Source organism: Perca fluviatilis, chromosome 6 (genome assembly GCF_010015445.1).
Source record: "Perca fluviatilis chromosome 6, GENO_Pfluv_1.0, whole genome shotgun sequence".
Classification (NCBI taxonomy): Eukaryota; Metazoa; Chordata; class Actinopteri; order Perciformes; family Percidae; genus Perca; species Perca fluviatilis.
Genome location: NC_053117.1, coordinates 10,249,722 through 10,263,969, shown reverse-complemented (window position 1 = coordinate 10,263,969; position 14,248 = coordinate 10,249,722). Strand labels below are relative to the sequence as shown.

The 14,248-nt window shown below is 40.4% G+C and overlaps 1 protein-coding gene across 3 annotated transcripts in view; it reads left to right on the top strand.

Annotated features, from left to right (window-relative positions):
- Positions 1–14,248, top strand: part of unc5db (unc-5 netrin receptor Db) — a 396,816-nt gene that overhangs the window by 254,998 nt on the left and 127,570 nt on the right. For all 3 annotated transcript variants that reach the window (XM_039803695.1, XM_039803693.1, XM_039803694.1), the window contains one exon: positions 3,966–4,069. In XM_039803695.1, coding sequence (XP_039659629.1) covers positions 3,966–4,069 — 104 coding nt within the window. The remainder of the gene's footprint in view (positions 1–3,965; positions 4,070–14,248) is intronic.

Here is a 14,248-nt window from a genome sequence, read left to right as displayed (position 1 = left end):
ACACTGCAATGTTTCCTTACCAAATTCACTTCTGAGACTTTTTTATGCGAGAAATCAACTATATAAAGCTCAAATATGGGCCGTTTTACGAAAATGGATGGCTAATTGCAAATTTGGTAAAAATTGTGTAAAATGTGTCGGAGTTCAGCTGCCTGTGTTGCTGGCTCGCCGCCGGCCTGCCTTCCTCCACAGACCCCGGCTTGCTGTGAGCTCGATTGAGCGCTCCGGCACGGCTGCTGCCGCCCACAGCACCTCATACCCCGCCAAAGTCACCGTTGGGCTGGGTGGACTACTACCAAACGCCGCTGCCCTGACATAGCTCCAGGGCCTGCATCTCCTCTCTTCCTGCTAGCTAAATGGCCCGTGTGTGAGAGCGCGGTCAGCGAGCTTGTTACACCAGCAATCTCTTACCAAATGTTACACACATGTCACGCCACTTAGCTATACAACATACAACTATATGTTTTATAAAGCTAACAACGGTGTCCGATTTCAAGTTAATGAATATTTGTGAGCTGTACGGGTTTCGTTAGCTGCGACTGTCCCTGCAATCCCTATGTGTACAGATTGCGGCTAGTTAACTTCATTTTTGGTCGTAATTTGAGTATATTTACAGTTTGAATTTCGTCACGCCACTTATACAACATCTAACTATATGTTTTATAAAGCTAACAACGGTGTCCGATTTCAAGTTAATGAATATTTGTGAGCTGTACGGGTTTCGTTAGCTGCGACTGTCCCTGCAATCCTATGTTTACATATTGTGGCTAGTTAGCTTCATTTTTGGTCGTAATTCGAGTATATTTACAGTTTGAATTTCGTCACGCCACTTATACAACATCTAACTATATGTTTTATAAAGCTAACAACGGTGTCCGATTTCAAGTTAATGAATATTTGTGAATTCCAGAGGAATTCTAAGAGGAGGCTAGCTAGCTAGCTCTCATTGATAGAGCTCCATCCAGCTGCAGGCTCTATCAATGAGACTCATGGACAAGCGGCGTTTATTTTCCCAATCGTTTGTTTAAATAACTCAACACATTATAATTACACACATTATAAGATTAACTAGAATCTGTGGTAAGAGAATGCTGGCGTAACAAGCTGCCCGGCGCCCCGCTCACACACACACGGGCATTTAGCTAGCTAGCAGGAAGAGGGGAGTTGCAGGCCCTGGAGCTCGGTCAGTGCAGCGTTTGGTAGTAGTCCACCAGCCCAAACGGTGACGCGCTGCAGCAACCGTGCGAGGGTCAATCGGGCTCACAGCAAGCCGGGGTCTGTGGAGGAAGGCAGGCGGCGCGTGAGGGCAGCAACACAGGCAGCACCAGCGCCTCTGAAGTCTGACACACAGTCGGACAAAATTAGCAATTAGACATCAATTTTCGTAAAACGGCCCATATTTGACCTCTAAGTAGTTGATTTCTCGCATAAAAAATTCTCAGAAGTGAATTTAATGGTAAAATAGCATATGAACAATGTATACATTTTCTGAGATCTGCACGACCTAGATTCAGAAGACTACCTGATCTCAGGTCAGTTGTGTAGCCTATGTAAATGTTGGGGCGTGACCGTTCTTTAATACACCCATGGGCTGACAAAGGTTCCGGTTTTTGGGAGGTTGACGTCAACTTCCAGCTTTGTTGGGATTCGCCCGTTTTCAGCGGCAGTTTCAAAATATGAAATTTTCATAGTAAAGGGGTGTCAATGGGATTTTGAGCTTATATGTATGTCCTATTTACCCACCGAACTGTCGTTATTCAACTATGACAGGGTAAAATCGGTTTTGCATTCTATCAGCCCTTTAATGACAACAGGACCATTTTTTATTTTTATTTTGGTTAGGAGCAAAAACTCTGTGAGCACAGCAAGCTCACTTAATCCTAAAAAAAAATGAATCAGATTTATCATTGGTTAAACAATCTAGTACAAGAAATGCGATTTTATCTGTTCTAAATTATAAAAGGGATATTTTTTTCTAAGTTTTTAATGCTCAAGTGGTATTTGAAAGTCAACTATTCTGCTGGTAACTCAGTTACACTGACAGTAACATTACATGCAAATAACTATAGTTGTAGTGCTTTGAAACTTAACTTGCCATTTAAAAGTCAATTTTCTTTATCCATTTCTACTCAAGGAGCTTTGTTTCAGATAGCCATCTACTCCCATCCATGACTGTACAAGACCCGCTCCCATTCCGCCGTTTTCTCTCCCCCCCACCCCTACTGACTGCCTGTGCAGTGCTGTGGCTCAATAAGACAGAAGGGGAGAGAGCAGCGCTGTTTAGTGTGTAACACAGCATCTGTGGACTGCATGCATGGGAAGTATGGAAGTAAATCTGTTTCATCGGATTTTGAAATTAAAAAGCCATTGAATTTTTAACACTGAATATTTATGCATTGAAATTATGTATTTTCTACAACTTATTTAATTCACAAATTCAGAATGAAAATTTCAAAAAATGTATATAATTCAGTGCTAACATCCGGGAACCCAAGGAAAAGCATTCAATTCTAAATTTTTTCTTGATTCTAGATTCAGATCAGCATTCAGAGGAGAGGGAGATCAGCGTCTGAAAAGGCAGAGAGATATGTCTCCCTTTAACATACTTGTAAATAATAAATAATTACATATGTTGTTTAGACTTAAGGGGAGACCCCAAAGCTTATAATTTTCATTCATTATTGGCTTAAATCAGGGACAGTGATGTGACAATAAATGTATTGCTCCAGATATCACAATGCTAATTCCCATTTGTTGTCTCTGGGTATTTATAAGTGCACCTTCTATATAAAAAAATATATTTCTACATAACACTAATGTACACCTGTACTGTAGGACAGACAAGTGTGTATACATTCAGAATGCACCTGAATGACAACATGACTCTAACATTAGTTTTAAACTGACTAAAACTGACTGTTTTGTTCGTAAATTAAAAAGTTTGAGCAAATGTTGGCAAGCAATGTTTTATATAACCCCCTCGTTAAAATAAAAGTATGTTTAAAAGAGACATATTTCTGCCATGTCAGACGCTGCTCTGCTGGTTCGTGGCCGCTGTATGTGTGTGAGTGCGTGAGTGAGTGAGTGAAAGCCGACCAGCGACCTCATTAAGCCCGCAATCTCTTGTGAAGCTTTTTAACTCTGATAAGGCAGATTACCACAGGTTCACGTTAATCTTATAATGGATATTTGTGTTGTGTTATTTAAACAAGCGATCGAGGAAATAAATGCCTCTTGTCCCCCAGTCTCTTGAGCAACCTCCAGCCAGCTGACAGCGGGGTCTGTGAGCATGACAGGCCGGGCAGCCAGCGAACAATACCGGCAGGCACCAGTTGTTTAATATATCTAATATTGTGTTGGTCGTACTATACAATGATTTATTGTTTGTATTTGTTAAATAATAGATAAAGATAAAGAGCTTTAAAAAAATAAATAAAAAAATAAATAAAAAAAATCGCAATATTGTTTAAAATCACGCAATTAGATTATTTTCCTTAATGGTTCAGCCCTAATGTGATGTCAAACTCTTTCTCTGCAAGATCATTGTTTTTTCCTACCTACCAGCCAAACTGGGGTTCTATTATAGAGTTTCCGTCCTGTACTTAGATCACTTATATGCAGGGAATCTTTCATGACCCTAGGGTACATGAAACCCATTCATCAAAGGCAGTTTTAAAAATGGTTAGAATAGGATCTGTTTTTATTGTATGCACATTAATGCCCAGGATGATCAAAGTAATTTTCGTGCACTTTTTCCATCCATTGTATCCTCCAAAACCACCTTGTCAACAGATTATGTAGCACACGGCCATGGGATCCTCTGTATCCTATACTGACTAAAGGGTTTTGAAGGTTGTGGCGTGCAGAGCAGAGGGCAGGCTGCCATGTTAGCTGCTGAAGAGAATTGAGGCAAGGCTACCTGTAACAATTGACACCTGACAGCTGAGTCTTATCTCCCCATACAGACCTGAGGAAAAACTTTGAGCAGGACCCCCAGGGGAAGGAGGTGCCAATCAACGGGATGATCGTTCTGCACTGTCGCCCTCCTGAGGGAGTGCCTGTGGCGGAGGTAAGGCTGCTGGTACCCGCTCCTCCTCTCCTGAAAGAGCAAAAGCTTATACTCCCATTGAGCAGAGAAGATCTGCATCAGAGTGGCCATCGTTATTCTGGGAGAGTAACTCTATGCCGATTGTACCTTCAGCTCTGCTTTCTCTGACCTTTAAGAGATTGATATAGTGTTACATACCAAGTGCATATACACATTTAGAAGATTCATGGCATATGTTTTATTCAAATCTTCTGTAAACTGTAAAGTGTAAAATATAAACACTCTTTTCAAATTCAGTTTATAGAATCATTAGCTTTGAGGGTTGTTATGAGTTCACTTCCCAAGGTGAGAAACATCTGGTTAAAGTGGGTCAGGCAACAAAGTGAATGGTACAGTTACAGCTTTGGGGGATGTGTTAAGGGAGTAGGTATAGCGAGATTGTTACTCTTTCTCCCACTGTAGTTTGATCTATCAGCAGTTCCAACTGTGTTGGTGAAGACATAAAAGTCATGAAAGGCAACACAGTCTCACTCCCTACTCGTCAAATGTATGACGCATGGTCAAGGAACCCTGGCGTCAAGTTTCAACGAAAGAGCTGTACCCTTGACGTTGTTTTTCGCCGTGGGGGTCCGTCAGATAGACATTCGTGTTAATCCCTTACCGTCGGATATCGACGAAAGAAATAAACACGTTAACTCGAAATCTGTGACAGTTTTATTATTGGTATTTTTAGCCCAATAACCGCTGTTTTAATCAACATTATTCACGAGATATTATCATGGTTTATATTTATTTCTTTTAATGTTATTATTTCGGTCTATTTCGGCCAGGGAAGCTGGGTTGCTTTTTTGTTTATTTATATTTTTTAAACTATAACGCTACGTCTATCAACATTTATTTAGATGTTATCATGGTATTCATTTCTTTATTTTAATAATATTATTTCGGTCTTATTACCGGTGAAATATTACAGTATATGCTGTAATACAGAACATTACGATATGATCCGAGCTAAACGCATTCAAAGCCAATATCCCCCAATGCAATGCGGCCATTCATTCACAGAATCTGGTAGCAATCAGCGGGTCTTTAACGCCAGTATGGCTTCAATATACATATATACAGTCAGTGGTTTTGTCACCAGCAACAACACGTTGCTCAGTTTTGTTCTAGTAAGTTTTATTCAGAAGATGATCCTCATATCAATCACTGTGGTTACAGCTTGTAGCCATCCTAACCTTTGTAGCCTTTACTGAGACTACCTTTTCAAAATTAAGAAGGGACTAGTTTTAGGAAGCATTTTCAGGAAATTAAAAGGATAAGCAGATTGTTGCCGAGGTTTTTGTTCACAGAGTAAGATGTATATAGCTTTTTTTGGGTATGTCCACATATACAACATGTGTTTTCAATATAAAAAAGATTGCTGATTGTCTTTAAGTTTAGCTTCCTGTATTTCTTTGCTAAAGTTAAAATTATCAAACCGGGAATAAAAACAATTTAGAGCATTCGCAAGACTAGAATCTGAGTCAAAGCCGTCTAAGGTGACAGTACTACGGCTTTTTGGTTTACTAAGGCCTGCAATGGCTTTCATACTTGACCAGGCGGAGCCAAGGTTATTTGAAGCCATCTTATTTTCCAATTTTAATTTATAATTATGTTTTGCTCTCAAAATCTCTATTTTCAATTCCTTTGTGGCTATTTGCAACCCAGAGGCTGCTCCATGTTTAAAAGCTAGTTTCTTGGCCTGTATGGCAGATTTAACAGACTTATTGACCCAAGGTTTATTATTTGGGTACATTTTGACTATTATCATGTCCCTGCAGAAGGCAGCATAAGAACATGGGACATAAGCAAGTTCATCCAAATCATCACCACATGATTCTATAAACATATTCCAGTCAGTGCAGTCATAACAGTCCTGCAGGCACTGCGTGGACTCTGCTGTCCAGACTTTGATGTCTTTGGTCTGGACTTTTTCCCTCTTTAGAAGAGTTCTGTATGTGGGCAGTTGTGATCTCCAGAGCCCAGGGGTAAGAGGGTGTGATTTATAAGCCTCCTTTACTGAACCAAAGCAGAGATCCAACATTTTATCCCGCCTTGTCTGACAGGATACGTATTGATACAATTTTGGAAGAGTCATTTTGAGGGAGGCATGGTTAAAATCACCCAATATAAAATTCGGGGCGTCAGGCGAAATTGACTGTAGCTTTTGCACTACGTCGAAAATAATTTTGCACGCAGAAGAAGCATTGGCTTTGGGGTGAATATACACGGTTGTGACAAAGAGACGGGGGAACTCACGCGGCAGGTAGAAAAGAAAAAATATGGAAGCTGATGTGGGATAGATCATGTCTGTAGATGTATGTAACAGTTTGTTCATACGGTTTTTATGCCGTGAAGGTATGTTAATACCATTTTTTCGTGCAATGACTGGGTGTGTGACCATGTGTGTTCATGTACACTGCTAATGCTGCTACATGTTCTATTTATTCTTTTTAAACATTAGGACTTACATTATGTTTATCAGGACTTACATTATATCTATCTATCTATCTATCTATCTATCTATCTATCTATCTTGTATGTGTGTGTATGTATATATGTGTATATATATATATTTGTATTTCTTTTTCTTAAACTTAATGAATTGATGCACTGACTGGAGAGAACTTAAAATTTTGTTGTACTTGTGACAATGACAATAAAGAATATTCTACATTCTATTCTTCTACATAAGAATAAAAAGGAAAACACATTTCAAGCTTGGTTGCGGTCATTCAAAAATGGAAACCACAGTTGAGCAATAGTGATGTCAACATAGTGAATTACCAACCCAGTCTCACAGCAATTCGTGATATGGTCACATAATTTAATCTATTGAGAAATTTTTTTTTTTTTTTTTTTTTTGGGGGGTTTTATTTTTTTTTTTTTTTTTTTTCAACGGGTTTCTTTTTTTTTTTTTTTTTTTTTTTTTTTTTTTTTTTTTTTTTTTTTTTTTTTTTTATCGAATTTATCAGGATTCTTTCTGCCAGTCGGCTGCAGCAGAGAAGCTGTATACAGCTTTGCTATTATTGGTATTTTTAGCCCAATAACCGCTGTTTTAATCAACATTTATTCACCAGATCTTATCGTGGTTTATATGTATTTCTTAATGTTATTATTTTGGTCTATTTCGGCAAAGGAAACTGGATTGCTTTGTTTGTTGATATTTCTAAAACCATAACGCTACATATATCAACATGGCTGCAATCTGGCTGATACGTTCTAGGATAGGAGAAAAAAATGCACTGGGTTGTTTGCTCTTCTTTAAACCAATCACAAGCGTCCTGGGCGGCGCTAAATTCCAGACGCAGCAATAGTGGCTTTGCAAAATAATTTCAAAAGGAACTTGTTTTTGTTAGGCTGGGCTGTCCGGATTCAAGAGCAGACACAAAAAAAAGGTTGGAACAGGTATTGAGGTTTATTGAACACAACGAGTAATGCAGGTGCTTGATATCCTCTGGGACTGAGAGCGGGCAGACAGGTGAGAGGCAGGTTCAATAAAAAAAAACAAGTTGGCTCAGGCAGACAGACTGGGCTGAAGCAGGAATCTGGACACAAAAGAAAACACAAAAAGTCAAAACAAGGCATACAGGAATACAAAAAAAAGAAGTCTTTCAAAACCACTGAGCCTAGCCGTAGCGAGAGTTACCACTTGGGTGAACAGATGATCTGGCAGACAGGTTGGAAGGCCGGGGTTTAAGACAGGAGTGGTGATTGCTGGATGTGATTCAGGTGAGCAGGAAGCTACAGGTGTCTTGACGAGGAGGGAGAGAGAGCCAGGAGCGCCACACCCACTCAGCACATGACAGACAAGACAAACAACAAGGGAGAGGGAAAACAGACAGCACCATGACAGTTTTGGTGTAACATTTGCATCCTTTAAAAGAAAAAGTCACATAAAATATTAAATGAAGTTAACTTTTCACACAATTCAGTAACACTAACCCCTAACGTGAGCTATTTAAAATAGCTACATACATGGTTAAACATAATTAGATTTTTACCAGTGTATTGCCGTGTGTAACTTACTTTGTCTACAGCAATCCCGCTGATCGGTTACAAAATGTCCCTGTAAGATAGTACATTCTGTAAACATATGTAAATCTTTAAAATGATTCAAAGAACCAAGCAGGCCTGCCTTATTGCACGATCCAATTTTTCTTAAAAACCGTGTGGTTTGATTTTGAGAATGGCAACACACAGAGAGTGGAAGGTGAATAGATTCTTCCTATGATCCAGACTATGTCCAACATAACAATTCAATTTCAATTCAATTTTATTTATAGTATCAAATCATAACAAGAGTTATCTCGAGACACTTTACAGATAGAGTAGGTCTAGACCACACTCTATAATTTACAAAGCCCCAACAATTCTAATAATTCCCCCAAGAGCAAGCAGTGCGACAGTGGCGAGGAAAAACTTCCTATTAGGAAGAAACCTCGGACAGACCCAGGCTCTTGGTAGGCGGTGTCTGACGGTGCCGGTTGGGGATGTGAACAGTATCAATAATAGTCACATTAAAGATAATAAAACAGTGACTTCAAATGGTACTCGTAGTAGTTCATGTCATATCAGGGCGCTGCAGGGCGTTACAGGATGTAGCGTGGCACAGCAGAGCATGGATGGACAGCGGTAGGTCATAACCTGTCTCAGGCAGAGTGGTAGTTCAACTCTGTCTCAATAGATGACAAAGACGTAACAGCTGAATCATGGGCGTAAATCTGATAAACAAGCAATTTTTGAAGGGGACACAAACAATACAGTCACAATTATACTGGTAGAGGACATGTAGTGGAAAGCCTTAAAGGAATACGCCACCGTTTGTTGAAATAGGGCTTATCACGGTCTACCCTGGCTGTAGATAGGTGGGCGAACACATTTTTTGTCTCAGTGCAAGTAATTAGTTTTTTTTTTGTCTTTTGTTGGCTCACTTTTACTCACAACATGCTAACCGGCAACATAGGATTCCATTCACTACGCTAAGCTAACTAGCGGCGGCGCTGCAGGTGCTGCACCGGACTAAAACAATGCATGCACACAACATGTGTTGTCCCACCTATCTATAGCTAGGGGAGACCGTGATAAGCCCTATTTCAACAAACAGTTGCGTATCCCTTTAATACTATTATTAGTGTAGCATGGAGACTGTACCATTATCCTTCTTTTCACTGTTTCTCTTGATTCAAAAAAAAAAAAGCTGACTAAACTGACCAAAATATTCTTCTTTAAAACAATATATTTATTTTAAAGTTGTTTACAATCAAGCCACAAAAATACCTTAAAACATAATGACTTATTTTGAAAAAGTGTCCCCATCTAAAAGAAATACAATACTTTTGTACACTTGTTAAATTAGCTGATCATAATGTAAATTAGTGAGCCACTGGTAAAGCTCATCTGCTAACCCTGACAGCCTCCAAAAATATGAACTAAGCTCAACACACTTACCTGAGACTCCACACCTGACTGTCCCTGGTCTACCTGAGACTCTCCACCTGACTGTCCCTGGTCTCCCTGTTCCTCAGTTCTTTCTGTCTCCTTTGCCATATTGTCTTGATATGAGGACTTGGCGTTTTGGTGTACTGAAAAGGGATCTTATGTCTGTTTTTCTTTTCTGTCATTTCATCATCTGGGCAACAACACAAATCTTTAATGTCAGATGTCTAAATATGAGTTTAGTTTCATAGGTTCACCACGCGATCATATTATTATAAAATGATCTTGCGTCCTCCGCATAAATATTAGGTTTCGTCTGGGACAGAGGATATATATTTAAATGATCAGCCACTTAACTTCATATTGAGCCAACCACAACTCTAGATCTTCAATATTAACCCTAATATCAGTTCACACACATATCGTTAGGCTTATCACCGTGTTAACGTTAGTTGTAGTGGGTGCATTTCTATCCAACAAGCTATTAAACAAGCTAGGTAATGTTACATTTAGTGCTGTCAAACGATTAATATATTTAATCGCGATTAATCACATTAATGTCATAGTTAACTCACGATTAATCGCAATTAATCACACATTTTTATCTATTCTACAAGTCCCTTGATTTCTTTTTGTCCCAATATATTTTTTCGTTTTAATGCTCTTATCAACATGGAAAAGTGGATCGGCTTGCTTTGTGCAAATGTTTTTTTTATTGAAAACAACATTGGCATATATATACGTAGTGTTCAATTTCACACTAACATTCTCACTTGGAACTAATAATCTGTCACATAATGTAACACTGTTAACTCCATTTTCTACTGCAGATAGTACTGCCTCATGCCTGCGGCGAGCGTGGCTGGTCGTCATAGCGACTATGGTTTCCCCCGACTCATTCAATACCTCAATCAAGGAGAGGGTTAACTTTTCCTGCTACAGGTTTCCCACCGTGGTCAGAAAGAACAGAGGAGACACTTTGTTTCTCTCACTGACTGTAGAGTCACTACTAGCTACGCGGCTCGCAAGCCCAAACAAGTGTGTGCGGCCGCAGCGTGTGTCTGTTTTGTTTCCGGTCTGTGAAATTACGAATCCCACTATGGCCACGCCAAGACCCGCCCTTCAATCACTACTATTGGCCAGGCGTCCAAGGTAACGTAACCCCATTTGTTCAGGTCCTATCCCCTGACAAATCCGCTATCCTAACCACTCGAGGTGAAATGCCTAACTCCAACCAATCGAGCTGCTTCGTAGGGCGGGTCTTGGCGTGGCCATAGTGGGATTCGTAATTTTGTTTCCGGTCTAGCTAGATCCGAAAGAACGTTAATCCTTCTTTAACTGTCTATGCGTTAATCCCGCAATAAAAGAATTGGGGCCATTAAAATGGGTTTGCGTTAACGCCATTAATAACGCGTTAAACTGACAGCCCTAGTTACATTATATTACACCAGTGGTTCTCAAACTTTTTCGGTCATTCCCCACTTTGGACAAGGGGGAATTTTCAAGCCCCACCTGCCCCCATCGCTCCAACACAATGCTAATGAAATACACAACAAGCTTAAAATGTTCCAATTTATTGAAGTAACAAGTTGTATCGAAATACAACTAACTATCTACATCAAATAACAGCAAGTTCAAAAATAATGAAAATAAAAGTGCAGCTGTGTCAAAATTTGTATCAAGTTCAAAAATAGAAAAGAAATAAAAGTGCCACTTTGCAATCTGTTAAAAAAAGAAAAGAACAGAAATCCATTTGGCAAGAAAGGTCTATTTATCCCTGCATTAGTGGCTGCAATGAGCCTGTTTTGCATTGCACAATTTCGGGGGTGATCGGTCTAATAAGCGGCAACACACTGCTATAAGGACGGTTTGCTCTCACACGCGCTGCATTTATAGTCACACACACACACACACACACACACACACACACACACACACACACACACGTGCAGTCACTCTCTAGTCTAGTGGAGGCGGGTATGGCTGCAGCCTGGAGCGTCCTAAGCTGTCCCGTATCATGCCGAGGCGTATCCAACGGTAAATTCAGAGGATCAAAAATACGAAATCGAATTATTTTCCAGATTGAGTCACGGGTAAGTCCATGGGCGTCAGTTTGCTTTGAAATGTGCTGGACAGAAACGCATTTGGAAGTACATTTCCAGAAGTGCTGGGTACAATGATGCATTCATTATTTTTTTTTTTCTCTTTCGCGCAGGTCATGTTTGAAAGACGCTGTCCTGTAGCTTAGCCTACTAATGAATTAAAACGTGGTTTAATATACGTAAACAATGATCAATGATAACCAAATTTCTCTCTCATATTGCTCCTCATAACCACTGAAAACTGTCAGAAAATCAAACCCAAAGTCTTATTATTATGGACGTTATCTGACATCTGAGGCGTTTCTGCTTCACATTTTCAGCAGGGCAGTGGAGCGGCTGTGGGTTGACTCCCAACGGTTCTCATGGGCTTTATAAGTCCTAACATGAAAAAGCTTAATGTGGTTTAATGTACCAAAACAACGATCAATCACCACATTTCTGGTTAGATTTTTTTGACAGTTTTAAGTGGTTATGTAGCCTGGATGCCAGCCGAACTTAGCCCCGCCCACAACATTCGAGGTCGGGAAGTTTGGTCTGGACTCGCTCCGTTGAGAAGCAATTATTGCCCGAACAGGATCTGTTCGGACCAATCAGATTGTCGAACAGATGATCAACAGTAACAGAATCAATCACGTCACCAAAGAACGCTTGGGTTGAATTTGTTTACAACAGGTGGCTGCCGCTGGAGAACTGAGATGTGTAGATTCCACCATCGCGTCTGTTACAGACGATATCGACAGCGCATTCATTTTAAAAATCCTCAGCGGAGGAGCCTCAACAACTGCCCGAAAGCATGGTAGCGTTTTATATGGTGGAGCGAGATAGAGAGAGACTGAAGAGAGAGAGCGTTATATGGTGGAGAGACATAGAGAGAGAGCGTTATATGGTGGAGAGACATAGAGAGAGACTGAAGAGAGGGAGCGCCCAGCGGAGCTAGAACAAAGCCGTGAATCAGAGAAATAAAACATGTTTTCGCCGATTCATCTCTAGAAACGCAACTGTAGCAAGCATGTCACTATCACTAACGTTATCCACATTTATAGGCCTATTTACACGCAACAAATGATACAGTCAGCTTCTAAAAGTCGGAAGTTAGAACGAATGCATTGTGCAAAAAAAAAAAAGAAGGAATATTTCCTCCCGTTTGGCGCGCCCCACCTGTCACGTCTCTATTCCTCACCAGTGGGGCGCGCCCCACACTTTGAGAACCGCTGTATTACACTAACATAGAGAACTTTCTTGTCATGACTAATTCATTAATTACTCAGCATTATTTCTATTTGAGAAAAGAAAAACTTCATCTGATGTTTAATGTGAATAAAATAGCCTTGAACCGCCTACTTACTACGTTCTTGTCACTACCCGACGTGACTGTGAGTCGTGCGCAGATCCTAACATACAGCAGGCAGTGGACCAAACCACTGTGAGGCAAGGGAGGGGGGACTAAAAATGTTTCTAAACTTAAAAAGCATTTATAGGGGGTTGTATTGTTTTACTACTTACACAGATATTTAGGGCCCGAGCACTGACAGCGACAAAGGCCCTATTGAAACTGAAGGAATTATTGTTTCTTTATATTATTTTCCCGTCAAATGAATTGGCTTTTTCAGGGGCTTAACATATTCAAAAACTCACCAAATTTGGCGGTCGCATCAAGTCTGGTGAACATTTACGTATTTTAAGGGTTTCGGGAATAGGCGCACAAAAATGGCTCACTAGTGCCCCCTAGAAAGTTAAAAGAATTGAGCCCCTGCAGTGCGTTTCACGTAGACTCATGAAACTTGGTACACATATGTATCATGTCAAGATGTACAAAAAACCTAATTACAGCCATACCCTAAACCCAACAGGAAGTCCGCCATTTTGATTTCAAAGTTCAAAATTAGTGCGATTTTGGCCATTTCCACATGTCGGACTTTAACGAACTCCTCCTAGAGATTTCAACCGATCAACCTCAAACTCGGTCTGTGCCATCTTAAGATGTTAAAGATGAAAAGTTGTTAAAAGAAAAACTTTTCGTCATAGGGCGTGGCCGTGGCGGGGCAGCCATTTTGTGCGTTTCGCCGCCGAAACAGGAAGTGGGTGTAACTCGAGTGTACATTGTCCGATTACCTCGAAACTTTCCACGATTCATAAGAGTCCAACCCTGAGGACAAATAAAGGCCGATATTTACTTAAAGTCATAGCGCCCCCTAGTGGCAACAGGAAGTAGGCCTAAAAGTCAAGGTGCTATACTTTAACAAACTCCTCCTAGAGATTTCATCCGATGGACTTCAAACTTGGTCTGTACCATCCCAACACCTTAACGATGAAAAGTTAGACGGTGTGGGCGTGGCGGCCATTTTGAGTGTTTAGCGATGAACAAAGAAGTTGTTGTAACTTGAGTGTACGTTGTCGTATCTGCCCGAAATTTCTCACAATTGACAAGGGTCCAGGCCTGAGGACACCTACAGGCCAAAGTTGACTTTTGGTCATAGCGCCCCCCGCTGGCATCAGGAAATCTGCCTTATATGACAAACATCATCCGATTTACATGAAACTCAGAATGTGTGGTCTACATGTGATACTGATCTGCCCCCTATAATATGACCACGCCCACTTACTCAGGCCCCGCCCC